Below are 16,140 nucleotides of genomic sequence, written 5' to 3' on the forward strand. Positions count from 1 at the left end.
ATCAATCTTATTAATTCTTTCAAAGAACCAGCTCCTAGTTTCGTTGATTTGTTCTATTGCTTTTTGGTTTCTATTTCATTGATTTCTGCTCTGATCTTTATGATTTCTCTTCTCCTGCTGGGTTTAGGGTTTCTTTCTTGTTCTTTCTCCAGCTCCTTTAGGTGTAGGTTTAGGTTGTGTACCTGAGACCTTTCTTGTTTCTTGAGAAAGGCTTGTACCGCTATATATTTTCCTCTCAGGACTGCCTTTGTTGTGTCCCACAGATTCTGAACCGTTGTGTTTTCATTATCATTTGTTTCCATAAATTTTTTCAATTCTTCTTTAATTTCCTGATTGACCCATTCATTCTTTAGAAGGATGCTGTTTAGTCTCCATGTATTTGGGTTCTTTCCAAATTTCCTCTTGTGATTGAGTTCTAGCTTTAGAGCATTGTGGTCTGAAAATATGCAGGGAATGATCCCAATCTTTTGATAATGGTTGAGACCTGATTTAGGACCGAGGATGTGATCTATTCTGGAGAATGTTCCATGTGCACTAGAGAAGAATGTGTATTCTGTTGCTTTGGGATGAAATGTTCTGAATATATCTGTGATGTCCATCTGGTCCAGTGTGTCATTTAAGGCCTTGATTTCCTTGTTGATCTTTTGCTTGGATGATCTGTCCATTTCAGTGAGGGAAGTGTTAAAGTCCCCTACTATTATTGTATTATTGTTGATGTGTTTCTTTGATTTTGTTATTAATTGGTTTATATAGTTGGCTGCTCCCACGTTAGGGGCATAGATATTTAAAATTGTTAGATCTTCTTGTTGGACAGTTCCTTTGAGTATGGTATGATATAGTGTCCTTCCTCATCTCTTATTATAGTCTTTGGCTTAAAATCTAATTGATCTGATATAAGGATTGCCACTCCTGCTTTCTTCTGATGTCCATTAGCATGGTAAATTCTTTTCCACCCCCTCACTTTAAACCTGGAGGTGTCTTCGGGTTTAAGATGAGTTTCTTGTAGGCAACATATAGATGGGTTTTGTTTTTTTATCCATTCTGATACCCTGTGTTTTTGATTGGGGCATTTAGCCCATTAACATTCAGGGTAAGTATTGAGAAATATGAATTTAGTGCCATTGTATTGCCTGTAAGGTGACTGTTATTGTATATTGTCTCTGTTTCTTTCTGATCTACTACTTTTAGGGTCTCTCTTTGCTTAGAGGACCCCTTTCAATATTTCCTGTAGAGCTGGTTTGGTGTTTGCAAATTCTTTCAGTTTTTGTTTGTCCTAGAAGCTTTTAATCTCTCCTTCTATTTTCAATGATGGCCTAGCTGGATATAGTATTCTTGGCTGCATGCTTTTCTCATTTAGTACTCTGAATATATCATGCCAGCTCTTTCTGGCCTGCCAGGTCTCTGTGGATAAGTCTGCTGCCAATCTAATATTTTTACCATTGTACGTTACAGACTTCTTTTCCCGAGCTGCTTTCAGGATCTTCTCTTTGTCACTAAGACTTGTAAATTTTACTATTAGGTGACGGGGTGTGGACCTATTATTATTGATTTTGAGGGGGATTCTCTCAACCTCCTGGATTTTGATGCTTGTTCCCTTTGCCATATTGGGGAAATTCTCTCCAATAATTCTCTCCAATATACCTTCTGCTCCCCTCTCCGTTTCCTCTTCTTCTGGAATCCCAATTATTCTAATGTTGTTTCGTCTTATGGTGTCACTTATCTCTCGAATTCTCCCCTCGTGGTCCAGTAGCTGTTTGTCCCTCTTTTGCTCAGCTTCTTTATTCTCTGTCATTTGGTCTTCTATATCGCTAATTCTTTCTTCTGCCTCATTTATCCTAGCAGTGAGAGCCTCCATTTTTGATTGCACCTCATTAATAGCTTTTTTGATTTCAACTTGGTTAGATTTTAGTTCCTTTATTTCTCCAGAAAGGGCTTTTATCTCTCCCGAGAGGGTTGCTTTAATATCTTCCATGCCTTTTTCAAGCCCGGCTAGATCCTTGAGAATCATCATTCTGAACTCTATATCTGACATATTACCAATGTCTGTATTGATTAGGTCCCTAGCCTTTGGTACTGCCTCTTGTTCTTTTTTTTGTTGTGAATTTTTCCTCCTTGTTATTTTGTCCAGATAAGAGTATATGAAGGAGCAAGTAAAATACTAAAAGGGTGGCAACAACCCCAGGAAAATATGCTTTAGCCAAATCAGAAGAGATCCCAAATCGTGAGAGGGGGAGAAAGGGGATAAAAAAGGGTTCAGAAGAAAAAAAAAAAAAAAGAAAAGAAAAGAAACTATTAAAAAAAGAAAGCCGATAAAAATATAAAAAGGAAAATATATATATATATATATATATATATATATATATATATATTAGTTAAACTATTTAAAAAACGTTAAAAAAAGAAAACGGTAAAAGTTAAAAAAATTTAGCAGAAGAAAAGAGAAAAAAAATTGAAAAAGAGAAAAAAAATTAACTGCAAGGCTAAAGAATCATGGGGAGAAAGCCATGAGTTCCATGCTTTGCTTTCTTCTCCTCTGGAATTCCGCCGCTCTCCTTGGTATTGAAACTGCACTCCTTGGTAGGTGAACTTGGTCCTGGCTGGGTTTCCCGTTGATCTTCTGGAGGAGGGGCCTGTTGTAGTGATTCTCAAGCGTCTTTGCCCCCGGCGGAATTGCACCGCCCTTACCCGGGGCGGGCTGAGTAATCCGCTCGGGTTTGCTGGGTTTGCTTTCGGGAGCTTTTGTTCCCTGAGCGCTTTCCATAGAGTTCCGGAGGACGGGAGTGAAGATGGCGGCCTCCCAGTCTCCGGCCCGGAGGCGCCGAGAGCCCGGGGCCCCACTCCTCAGTGCGCCCTCAGAGAACAGCGCCCAATGACTCCCGTCACCCTGGCCTCCGGCCGCGCTCCGAGCTGACCGAGCCTGCGACCGGCCCAACGCAACCCCGAGTTTAGAGCTCACTCCTCGGCTCTGTCTCTGTAGCCGGCTTCCCTGTTCTAATACCGGTAAGCTCTGCGACACTCAGACACCCCCGATCCTTCTGTGACCCTGTGGGACCTGAGGCTGCGCTGACCCCACCTGGGCTTCACCCCAGTTAAGCCTCTGGAGCGATGTCCCTCAGCGGAACAGACTTTTAAAAGTCCCGATTTTGTGCTCCGTTGCTCCGCCGCTCGCCGGGAGCCGTCCCCTCCCCCCGCGGTCTATCTTCCCGTTGCTTTGGATTCACTTCTCCGCCAGTCCTACCTTGCAGAAAGTGGTTGATTTTCTGTTTCTGGAATTGCTGTTCTTCTTCTCTTCAATCTCCCGTTGGATTTATAGGTGTTTGCAATCTTTAGATAAGCTATTTAGCTGATCTCCCGCTACCTGAAGTAGTCTCAGCCTGCTACTTCTCCGCCATCTTGACTCTTCCTCCTCACATGCCATAAATTTAAGCCGAGGTGTCACGGTGGGCACCTTGGTGAATAAAAAGCGGAGGCGGGGCGGGGGGCAGACCTGAAGAAGGAAGCTCTAAATTTCACCTTCTGTCTGTAGCAGTTCATTCATTCCTCAGACATAGGCTGAGTGACTACCTGGAAAACAGATAAAGCTACTCACAGCGCTGAGAGAGAGTCAGCATTCCGGCCCCTCCCCTCCCCAGAGTAGAAAAGCACAGAGGGGAGAGCAGCAGGATCCACCAAGCAAGCTAGTTGGGCTGGTTTTCCTTACAATTGTAAAGTACCTAGTTTCCGAGTTTGAGTTGGTATAATAAAGATTACATTATGTTACAGTAATTGTGTTTGAGCTATATTACAGTGAGTGCCAGGAGGAGGCCTTACCTGCCTTTCTGTATGATATTTCAGAAATAGATTTCAAAGTAATTTGTTACCTTGGGGAAATTCGTATTTCCAAAATACCTGCAATGATTGACGCAAGTCAGTGTATCTGTAATTTACTAGACGCTGAGTTTCCAGAAGTCCTATTTTAAATGTTAGAAGTATTGTTGAAAAATTGGTACTTCTAACAAGAGAAGAGGGTAATAATGCATTAGATACTTGCCAGAAAGAAAGCAAAAATGGACTTCAAGCTTCAACTCTATTCTGATCCCCCCCTACCCCGCCCCACCGCCACTAACGGAATCTAGCCCCACTCTTGGCTTCAGTATGCACACAAGATCATTCTGAGCCCAATTTGTGTCATCAAGGGCAGTCTGCATCTCTCCATTTGTTTCTGAGGATGCCATCGGTACCCTCAGGGGGCCTGGTGTGGACTGCCACCTTTTGCTCCAAATCCCAGTCCTGGCTTACCTCCCAGTCTTCTGAGGGCCAACTATGCTTCTCCTCCCCATGGGTGCAGCCTGACACGCCGCCAGCACTCAGGACTCTGTCCAGGGAGGGCTGCTCTCCTGGCTTCAACAGCGGGAAATCACTGCAAGAACTGGAAGCAACGGAGAGGTGGCTGTCAGTCCAATTCTGAAGCTCCTCGGCCATCTCTGCCCCCAGGGGAGCCTGTCATCTGCTGTTCCAGAGCCAGTCCCCACTTTGTGGGATTCATTTCTCCCTGTAGAATCTCTTTTCCCCCACTTCTCCATCTTCCCTACGCCCAGAAGCTTCTGAACATAGCCTGCCTATGATATTTTCTTAATCAAAAAGTCTCAGAAAAAGCATTTCCCTAACCCAAGAACGTTCACCTTTCCTAACCCTGGTCATTCACATTGAGCCACATAAAAGGCAGGCAGAAGACTGAAGTTGTTCATTTTAAGTGGGCTCACCATTCAAGGTGTCCTGGATCAGGCATTCAAGGCTTCAGAGTCCTGTGCTTCCTTCCCTGTTGGGGTTGGCCAGACAGGGGTCAGCCTGGGTTGTGCACTCCCCTGTACCGTGAACAGTTCCTGGGTAGGACTTCCGTATCGGTAGCCTCTTCCGTGTGATATGTGGGCTTATATTAACCTGGGTCACAAGAATAGTTTGAGTAGAATCTGTCAAAAGGATTGGGCCCACCAATAACATAGGGCCTGTAGAATGGCTATTTCCGGCCTTTCTGGGAGGAGGATAGAAGTGTCTGTGGGTTCCCATGCCCAGGGCTGTGCTGGGTTATGGGATGAGCACAACGCATCCTCCCCAGGCATCAGCTTCCCAGCAAGTTTGGAAATATTAAAACCAGTCAGCATATTATGGAAGGGAATATAAAAATTTACAATAATTTTCAAGTAAAATGTTGTAAGAGGAGAAACTTCACTACAGAGTGCTTTCCCAGATGTCTCCAAGGTTCAGGTGACTTTCTTCCAGTTTAAGGCAACTTTGATGGAAGTTTGAGAAACACTATACTTAAGAAGGTACGATCATACAAAAATTTATGGCATTTTAAATGGAGTTGTTATGGCACTTGTGAACTCCTGATTTGCTGGTATTTCTTATTTAATGCAAAGTATATGCCATAAAACTTTTGTTTCGAGTTGAGATATTTGTAAATTGAATACTTTTAAATGCAATAGGCACTTTTTTTTTCTTTTTAAGATTTTATTTATTTATTTGAGAGAAGAGGAAGCAGGCTCCCTGCCGAGCAGGGTCCTGGGCCTGGGATCATGACCTGAGCCGAAGGCAGAGACTTTAACCCACTGAGCCACCCAGGCGCCCCCAACAGGCACTTTTTTAAGGAAACCTAAAATTAGTTTATAAATGATTACCCCCTGATTGTTAGTTTTAGAAGTTTGAGTTTAATAAAATTGTTTTTTTAAGTTTTATTTATTTCACCTAACTATAATATAAACATCCATTTATCTTGAAAATAGCTATTAGTTTGGCTTTCAAAAAATGTCACTTATGGGCGCCTGGGTGGCTCAGTGGGTTAAGCCGCTGCCTTCGGCTCAGGTCATGATCTCAGGGTCCTGGGATCGAGTCCCACATCGGGCTCTCTGCTCAGCGAGAAGCCTGCTTCCCTCTCTCTCTCTCTCTGCCTGCCTCTCCGTCTACTTGTGATCTCTCTCTGTCAGATAAATAAATAAAATCTTTAAAAAAAAAAAAATGTCACTTATATCAAGGCCATTAGATTTGTCTGACTCAGACCAATGAAAATTTAAGACTATTTTTGTTACTGGAGTTGAGTAGTCTAAGAAGCCTTTTTTAGATTTCTGGCCATATTAAATATTTAAATTATTTCCAATACTTGTATTGTCTTAATGAAGCACGTAGTACAAAACAGTTCAGTCACGAAGCTCCTCAGGGCAGATGATTAAATAACCATGAGATTAACCAGGCTAACTTCAAAGTTGATTTGGAATGTTGTACTACTTTTTGCTTTAAGCAATTATGTTAGTCAAATATAAATGTTCAGAGTACAATTTCATTAACATGCTTTATATGTCCAGCTACTTCCAAATGCTTTCTTGGTCCTCATACAGTGTCATTATTCAATAAATGTTTAATAGAAAGGCTCATTAAAATTTTATTTATTATACTTAATGTAAAAGCGTAGAAATGAAGATAAATTAGGTTGAAGTGGAATGGATAAAATGTAATTGAAATAATTTGGAGTACAATTTAAATAAACTTCTTTGTTAATTTGGAAGTATTAAAAGTGTGTGACCACAGCTTAAGATGTGTTCAAATATATCATTATGGAGAAAATAGGAATATTGTCTTACTGGTTTTTAGGTTCTTTGAAAAAGGCTATTAGCTCGACTCTAAAAATAGAAAAGATAAAATTAATTTAGCTTCCTTATTTATTAAGTTAGTAAATGTCTGGGTTAAGCAACTACTTATGCTCCGTTCTCCATCTTACGTAAATCTTATATGATTATTGCTGGCTAGAATAATGTATAGAAATCCTTACAGAACACTTATATTTTTTCAATGACTTTTTTTTTTTTTTTTGCTAGATTACAGTCTCTCTTGCATGGGGAAAATATAACAAAATGTCATTGACTTAACTAACTGCTGTAGTGTTGAAATAAATTTTAAATTTTTAAATAAACACGATTAATCTAAAAATTCAATCAGTGAGTTAAGGCAATATGGAGAAACTGTATGTTTTTCCAGAAATATGATTAAATCAAATCTTGCAAACTAGTAAATTAACTTTGATTTGACTTAAATATTGCTCATACTAAAAGTGTTGAGTAAAATCAGAGTTGTGACTGTTAGTTTCTCTATAATTCAGGGCACAGCACAGGGATAGATTCTGACTTTTTTTTTTCAAGATTTTATTTATTTATTTAGAGAAAGAGAGGGTGAGCAGGGGAGGGATAGAAGGAGAAGAAGAAAGAATCCTCACGACCCTAAAATCATGACCTGAGCTGGAAATCAAGAGTCTGACACTTGACTGAGCCACCCAGGCTCCCCAGGGACAGGCTCTGACTTAAAAAAAAAAAAAAAAGTTGGCTTGTACTGGTTTTGCTGGAAGAGTGATATTTGTTAACTACGAGCAGAATGGCAGTTAAGTGGCTGAAATGAGATTTTATTGAATTTTTGTATGTGTTTATTTCATTATTAGGCTATCAGCTGCAAAGGTCAACACAGTATATCGTACACTCTGTCAAGGAATCAGACTGTGGTGGTGGAGTACACGCATGATAAAGATACGGATATGTTTCAGGTAACATCTTTATTTTTCTTTCGGATGTGGTGTCATTAACATGACGTCAGTTTCAGGGGTATCATGTAACGGTTCCATACTTGTGCCTATGGCAAAGTAATCACCACAGAAGGCCAGTTAACAGTTGCCACCACACGGAGTTAGACAGCTTTTCTCTGGGAATGAGAACTTTTAAGAGCCATGCTCCTAGCTCCTTTGACCTACACGGTGTGGTAGTAAATGCTACTTTACCATAGGTGCCCTGCTGTCCATGATGTCCCCATGACACACTTCTCTTTTCCTCATGGAAATTCTCGCACACTCTCCTTCAGGTCTGCATTTCAATATGTCATCAGAACTAGCACAGTAGTGTTTGGTGATGTACAAGGAGAAAGCAGAGAGGATAATATAAAATCTAATTCCTATGTGGCTTTTGGAAGACTAAGGGGAAAAAAAACTTGATTCTAAAACTGCAGACAGAAATGATAAAAGCTACATTCTTAGGTCTCACTGCAGTAAAAATACCCATTAATAACAATCATAAAAATTTTAAAAACCAACCACTTTGAAAAGCCAACATGTTGAAAAACCTCCTAAATAACACTTGAATCAGAAATGCAGACATCAGTACTGCAATTATTAGGTCTTTTAAAAAATTACTGTGGGAACATTATGTAGCAAAACTCATGAGATGTGACTGACCGCATACTCAGAAGAAAATGTAAAAAAAATCTGAAGTGCTTCCATTATAGAAGGAAGGAGGGAACAAGGAACTAAACATTGGTCTCCAAGAGTTCTCTAAAAAATGATAGTAAGAAAATACAGAACAGGCTCATGACTAGCTTTAATGGTATATAATAAAAAGTCCAAAAATACATCAAAAGAAAACAGGAGGAAATAATAATAGAAAAAAATTCATCAGTTTAAGAAGAGAATTAATAATATATCTAAGATTTGGTATGTTAAAACTACTTAAAAAATTAAGGCTAATGAGGAAAAAAGCAAACTCAAATGGGGAACTATGAGGCTTTGCATTTCTATATGGAATGTTAAGTTATTAAATGAATGATATTGAAACAGGTGTCAGAACAGTATTCCAGATAATATCAAAAAGAGGAAATAAGGAACCATGAAAAATAAGAAAATATCCTCAATCTGGCTTATAAAAAGAGAAATGTGAATTCAAATCACACAGAGATTTTAATTTCCACTTATTAGATAGGGAAGAATCTACACAATTTTGTCAGAAATGTGAGGAAACCCTCTCCTAGTCCTTTAAACTGGTATGACCTCAGTGGGGCAGTGATTTGGAAATGCTTGTGAAAAATGTAAAATGCTTACACTCTTTGACTCAGCTCTTCTTTCTAAAATTCTTCTCTTTCTAGAGATTGACCCCAGAGATACCCCTGTATACATGCAGAATGACATTTTTACCAAGTCATTGCTCAAATCAAGGTTTAATAGCAAAAGATTACTAATTGAATTTAAATAAAAAATAATAATACTAGCATAAGATCATAAGCAACATAAATGTCGTTCTGTAGGGGCCCCACTCGGTAATTTCAGGTACAGCCATATAGTGGAAGGAGGCCTCCCAAGTCTGTAAAACAGAACAAGAAAAAGCTTTATGTATGGACATGGGAAGAGCTCCATTTAATGAGTTTTTATTTTTCTATTTTATTTTTTTTATTTAATGAGTTAAATATTAATGTTATTATATTGAACCATTGATAATATATTCAATTAAGATTACTTAATTTTCAATGTTAATAAATTTAAGTTATTAAATATATTAAATATTAAATAGTATATTAATTATTAAATATTAGCATAGTTAAATGATTTAAATAATGCATGTATGTATTAAAAAGCTCCAAGAGGATGAATAAGACATTATTATTAAACCAGTTGCCTTTGTGGGGAGAAGGATCAGGCAGGTGGTACACAGGGAGGTATTTCATATATGATTTTTGAACTGTGTCAATGTGTTAGTTTTTTCTTTTTTTTTAAAGATGTTATTTGTTTATTTGACAGAGAGATCACAAGTAGGCAGAGAAGCAGGCAGAGAGAGAGGAGGAATCAGCTCCCTGCTGAGCAGAGAGCCCAACCCAGAACCCTGAGATCATGGCCTAAGCCAGAGGAGAGGCTTTAACCCACTGAGCCACCCAGGCACCCCTGTGTTAGCTATTTTATAAAAAGCTAAACGGGCACCTGGGTGGCTCAGTGGGTTAAACATCTGCCTTTACCTCAGGTCATGATTAGGTCCTGGGGTCAGGACCTGCGTCAGGCTCCCTGCTCAGCGAGGAGCCTGCTTCTCTCCCTCTTCCTCTGCCCCTCTCCCATGTGCGCACACACTCTTCTTTCTCTCAAGTAAATAAATAAAATCTTCTTTAAAAAAATTAAAAACAAGTAGTAAATTTAAACAGTCCTAGACTCGTAGTCATAGATGTAGACAATTATTTAAGTGCCTCAAAAGTAAGATTTATCCTATTTAGACAAAATATTAACAGTGGTTTTACTCCTCATGCAATTCCATTTTATAATATTCTAAATATTTTTTCTTCTCATTCTACCAGAGAAAATCCCTTCCAAAATATATATATGCATATGCCTCCCTGCTGATAATTTTACGGGACTTCAAAATAATTTTTTAATTAACTTTCCAAAATTACTAATCTTCTACTTAACAAGATTTTTTTTACGTAGAAAGTTTTCTTGACACATGTTTTACCCTAGAGAGCAGAGTCTCAACATCAAAAAAAGCACATCAAGAACATTTTTACAGTTGTCGTGATACATTTTTTTACCACTTTAAAATCAACACGTCACTGCGGAGGCCCCTGCAATTTCATCACTGTTCTGTGGTGACTTGTTGTGACAGAGATCACGTACTCTTCACCGTGGTACACATTCCACTCCCATGGCTCACTTTCTTCCTTCTCATCTCTGCAAATGCAGAGTGAATGAAAGATTCACGAGAATCTTAACATGAGATCCATCCTCTTGACAAACACACAATGCGGTATTTGTACCGTAGGCACAGCACTAGACAGTGCATCTTTGGAACTTCATCTTGCGGAACTGAAACTTTGGACCTGTTGAGCAATGGTTCCCACTTCCCTCTACCCCCCCCAGCCCCTGGCAACCGCCATGCTTACTTTCCATTTGACTGCTTTAGGTACCTCCTGTAATTGGAATCCTGCAGCACTGTAATGTCCTCTGGGTTCATCCATGCTGTTGCTTGTGGCAGGATTTCCTTGTTTTGAAGGCTGAATAGTAGCCTACTGGATGTTTTACCACATTTTCTTTATCTACTCACCCACTGGTGGACATTTAGGTTGTTTCTATACTTTGGCTATTGTAAATAACGCTACAGTGAATGTAGGGAGCAGATCTCTCTTTGAGAGCCTGATTTCAGCGTTTACTTTGATAAATACCCAGGAACAGGATTCCTGAATCACATGGCAGTTTGATTTTTAATTTTTTAAGGAACCTCCATAACTGTTATAAACTTCTAAATGCTTTTTTGCACACTTTCCATTTCATTATATAGATGATTATGTGAAAGGCCCAATATTTAATAAAAGTAATTTTTTACTACTTCACCAAAATCATACTTAAGTGAAACTAGCATTATTTTTAACTGTAAGTGCATGCCAATAAAGAATACAGAGGCCATTAATACAGTTTGGTGCCACTGGTTTGATTGCCATGAAAGCACTTGATCGCCTTAGCGCCATTAGGATAAATGTTAGCACGGTGGAAAAGGCCAACAGCATGTTTGTATTATTATGAAAGCAATTTTGGCTTCATGGACCTGGTCCTTAGAAAAGGTCTCAGGGACCCTGGGAGGTTCATAGACTGTGCTGAGAAATGCCAAACTACACTATACTATCCACTTACCTTCCATAGCTGGGAAATCTGGGTCTTTGAAAGGAAAGGTGACTAGTACTAAGGGCAGAGAAGGTGTTAGTGGCAGCTGTAAGATTTATGTCTGCTGAGTTCTACATTCCTACATAGTACCAGGTCGACCTCTTTAAATGAAACATGGTAATTCAACAAGGATTTATTGATTTGCTAAGGAAACAGAACACATTTGTCATTTTTACTAAAATAATCTGATTCCACTTGCAAAATAACTAGACATATTGGAGGATTAATATCAGATCACTCTAAGCAGAGTAGAATTAAGTAACTCTTAGAAGATCCTGAAAAATCAAGCTTGTTTTAATTTTTTCTTCCTTTTACATATTTTTGTGTCCCCAACCTATCATTGAGAAAGGTTTCTGAGCAAAAAACACTGTACCATTCCTATTTCTCAAGCAAGGACCTTGGTGTTAAGGGCTGTTCATTGTAGCCATTATTCTTTAAAATGATTTCTAGGCTAATTGAGCATTTAAAAGCAGAACATCAGACCAAACCAGAGAAGGGCCTTGTGCTGCCTTTCCCACGGTGGAAACAGAGTAGGCTCAGAGCTCAAAAATATTATTGCCTGGAGAAAAAAGTATCAGTTTGATAGGAATTTAAGAGATGGGTTAAGTGTGAGAAAATCTGAGTTGGTATAGCAACAATTTCATAGTAGTTATTTTCTAGAATGGGTGTAAATAAAGGACAGAAAAAAAGAATGTAGCTTTTGAGAGAGCAAAATATTAAAAATTGTCACAGGAAGTGACGAAATGTTTTACAAGGCCCCTAAAGGGAGGTGTGATGCCAAATCCATCCTGTTCCTTGGGGTAAGGAAACCAAAGGCCTTGAACATTGCTCACTTTCATAGTCTCTGATCCTGGGTGTTGCTGGACCTTACAGTTTTGATTTTGTTTGTTTGGTTTTTAATTTAGGTGTTTTACACTACTTTTAGATGGTAACATCGTGTTAGCACCCACCTAGGTGAGAAAAATGTGACAGTTATTTCTTGAAACATGACACCTGCCTCTCTCCCAGGGTTCAGGGTCACTGTCCTAATCATCCATGCGTCAGTTTCATTTCTCGAGCACCTGCTGTGTATCAGATACTCATCTAGTTACTGGAGGGAGGCAGCCCAGGGTCCCCTCTCGTGGAGCCTGCATTCTAGAGGAGGGAAACAGACCACAAATGAAGCAGCAGCAGGAGCAAGTGCCATGGCCCCCAGGAAGGATAGGGTGAAGGAGGAGGTCAGTGAAATGAAATGAGCTTGGAGAGGTGGGGCCCTTAGGCCAAGCAATAAAATTGGAGGATTAAGCAAGGGAGAGGTATAATCTGATTTACATTTCTGAGAGATACCTTCAAGTACTGTCTAGACAAGAATGGAAATGTCACATGTGAAAACAAGGAGACCAGTTTGGAGATGAGGGTAATGCAGTCCGAGGAGGAGCTCCCGGCAGCAGGAACTAAGGTGGGGAGAAATGGAAGGATGGAAACCGTGTTTGGAGGGAGCGTTGACAGGCAGGGTTAAATGTGGGTGTGGAGGAAAATAAAGGATCAAGGCTAATTCTTTGGTATTGATTTTTGGTTTGAGTAGATCGGATGCCGGTCGTTGACCTGGGGAATCTAGGGGTTGAAGGAGGAATCCAGGTTCTGTTTAGAACATGTTACATTTTGAGATGCTTATTAGACCCCCAAATGGAGACTGAAGTTCTGGGTAGAGATCAGGGCTTTTTGGCTAATAATGGAATTTGATGGTATTACATAGGAAGAGAACAGAAAGTGCAAGGAAGGGGTCTATTTGCCAACTAGCCTGTAAGAGTTTCATTATTCTAATACGAGGTACAGATATGTCAGGATACCAGTTATGTGCCCTGGAAACCTGTGCGAGAGTGCTGTCAGTGGGGCTCTGGGGTAGAAACACCCCATGGGGCCAGCTGAAGAGAGAAGTGAAGGGCATGAGTAAGGAAATGGGAGGGTAGTAACTAGTGACAGATTTTTCAAGAAGTATTGCCACTAAGTGAATCAGAGAAATGGGCCTGTAGCTTGAGGACGTTTGCAAGTGAAGGAATGTGTTTTTTAAGGTGAGAGACTAGTCTAGAACAATGCTGTTCAGAGTATCCTCAACTGAGCGGCCAAGTGTTTGCTAATAGCACAGAGTGAGCTGGGTGGGAAATGGCGAGGAGGAGTTTGGAAACGTACAACACTTTTTATATTACCTGAAACCTCCAAGCAGGTGATCATTTTTCTGATACTCATTTTGATTATACTTTTAAAATGAATCAGTGACAGGCTGAAATTTAAAAAACAAATTGGTCCTTTAAAACACCACCACCCCCCGCCCCCGCAGAGTCACAGAGTTTGAGAAGCTCTAGAATGTGTTTGATAGCCGATGATAAGATCTAGTAGTAGCAGAGAGAGAAGTGGATGATTCGGGAGAGAGAAGGGATAGTGTCAGGAGCAGAATCCTTGGGAAGGGAAGAATACTGAGACCCCAGGCATCAGTAGAAAGATTGGTCTTGGGTAGGAGCAGTGATATTTCTTCCTTGTCATTTGGAAGGAAGTTAGGAAATAAGGTTACAGACGCAGGGGTAGGAGTACCATTGGTCCAGGAAAGGTGAGGGAGGCCCTTTCAGGTGTTTCTGTGCCATCTTACCTGCACTGAATTGGACTGACAACCAGACAAACCCAAACTTTTCTCATATATGCGTGTGGTATCAGTAAAATCCTCCCTCAGTCTACTATATGAGAATCAGCACTGAATGATCACCAGACAGAATTCAGAACCATCTTTCTTTGTCTACATGACCGCCCTTAAGATGATGTAGAGTTGATCCAGTACCCAAAAGGTTGGGTTCCAAGTTTTGCATCGGGTGAATTTTCAGTAGGAAAATAGCTTACTTTTTTTTTTTTTCTGGCAAAAAGAACATGAGGTTTGTATCCAAAAGTATAAAATTATACTGGTGGCACACCACAGGTTAGATTTAAGGGGAAGTGAATTGATAAACAAATCGAACATGACCAATCAGATAAGTATAAACTTGCAATAATCGATCCTAGCAGTATGTTCCGGTTGGACTAAAATGTCATGCGTTATAGCCCATTTCCGTTAACTCATCAAGACATTCATTTAATACACTGGGATGAAAGCAACATGGCCTTTCCCGAAGAGAGTAATCTTTGTAGACAGTAACAGCTGTGTGACATTCTACTCGAGCATGGTCTTAGCTTTGCGCTTCTAACAGAGCTTAAAGAGACTTTGTCTTCTTCTGTGGAGGTGACAGAAGGTAGTCAGGGACTTTGTCTTTGTGAGAGTGCTAGGCAATTGTAGAACTTTCCACATTTCACTCCTAAGCTTAGCGGTTCAGGACAAGTTGATTCCTGAGTTTAGAGAAGCCTTTATGGTATTTTTTTTTCTGTATTTGTGAAATATTTTACATTAAGTATTTGTTACTTTCTAGTTTAAAAAAATCTCTTTAAAGTGAAATAACTCAAAGACAAATACTGTGTATCACTTATATGTGGAATCTAAACAACAAAGTCAAAACTGTAGAAGAAGAGACTAGCATGGGAGTTACCAGGGGCTGAGGGGATGGGGAAGATAGAGAAGTGTTGGTCACAGAGTACAAACTTCCTGCTGTAAGATGAATAGGTTCTGGGGATCTAATGTACAGCATGGTGATTATAGTTAATAATACTGTATTGTATGCCTCAAAGTAGCTAAGAGAATAGCTTAAAAAAAAAAAAAAAAAAAAACAGACTGAATCAGAGCTTCTGAGTCACATACCCAGCTTTTCAATGAATCTAGCCAAGGGAAGATCCAACCTTAGAAAGATGATTTGTATAAGATTTATAATGTCTTTTAATTTAGATTTTATGTTGTGTTTTTTAACAAGTTCTATGTTTTCTAAACCTGAAACGCATACATTCAGGCAATGTGCATCTTTTCACATCGATGAGTTTCAGTGAATCCAGAAGTCTACTTTATTCCAGGCACATTTCATTGGGACAAAAATTAAGAGTTTTTAAAAAAAGAGAGAGAGAGAGAAGAGATGTCTGTTGTCTGTTGGCTTAATAAAGATAATCTGTGCATGAAAATGTGTGAGTTTACAAAAGAAAGTTAATTTTCTGGAAAGGAAATATTTTGACCTAAATGATGCAAGATAATATATATTTTTTCACTCTTACCTCTTTGGATGAAAAATATATTACATCTTATATTTTAGATAGAATTTTGTGATCAGGATTAAGATACCTGAGAAATTGACTTTTGGGGGTCTTTGGATACACGTCTGTCTGGGGGCTCCCTGTGTCCCTCCCCTAATCAGCTTCTGAATCAAAGTCACTAGTGTTAGGAAAGAACAGTGATGTCCTATTTAGTGAGAAATGATTTGTTTACATATAAATGATTTTAATTTGAAACGTCTCAATGGTATATAAATAATATGTATCATTGTTTTCTGGTCAGAGATTTATAGAACAACATTACAAAATGTTTTGATATTTTATCTTGAGGATTTTGCATTTGTAAACAAATACTTTTCCTAGTTCACAGGACAGAGGAGTACCCATCTTATTGGTATTTATTAAGTATGAACACCTTTTTTTCTAAGAACTTTAAGCTCTTCCAAATGAAATATATTCTTTCTGGAAGCATTTAATCTTACCAAAGAAGTAAGTCAACATAATATTATTGG

The 16,140-nt window shown here is 39.3% G+C and overlaps 1 protein-coding gene across 2 annotated transcripts in view; it reads left to right on the forward strand.

Moving 5' to 3' along the window:
* Window positions 1-16,140, forward strand: part of PELI2 (pellino E3 ubiquitin protein ligase family member 2) — a 194,508-nt gene that overhangs the window by 162,885 nt on the left and 15,483 nt on the right. For both annotated transcript variants that reach the window (XM_047737114.1, XM_047737115.1), the window contains exon 3: window positions 7,463-7,564. In XM_047737114.1, the coding sequence (XP_047593070.1) occupies window positions 7,463-7,564 (102 nt within the window). The remainder of the gene's footprint in view (window positions 1-7,462; window positions 7,565-16,140) is intronic.

This window comes from Lutra lutra, chromosome 7, assembly GCF_902655055.1.
Source record: "Lutra lutra chromosome 7, mLutLut1.2, whole genome shotgun sequence".
In the NCBI taxonomy this organism is placed as follows: Eukaryota; Metazoa; Chordata; class Mammalia; order Carnivora; family Mustelidae; genus Lutra; species Lutra lutra.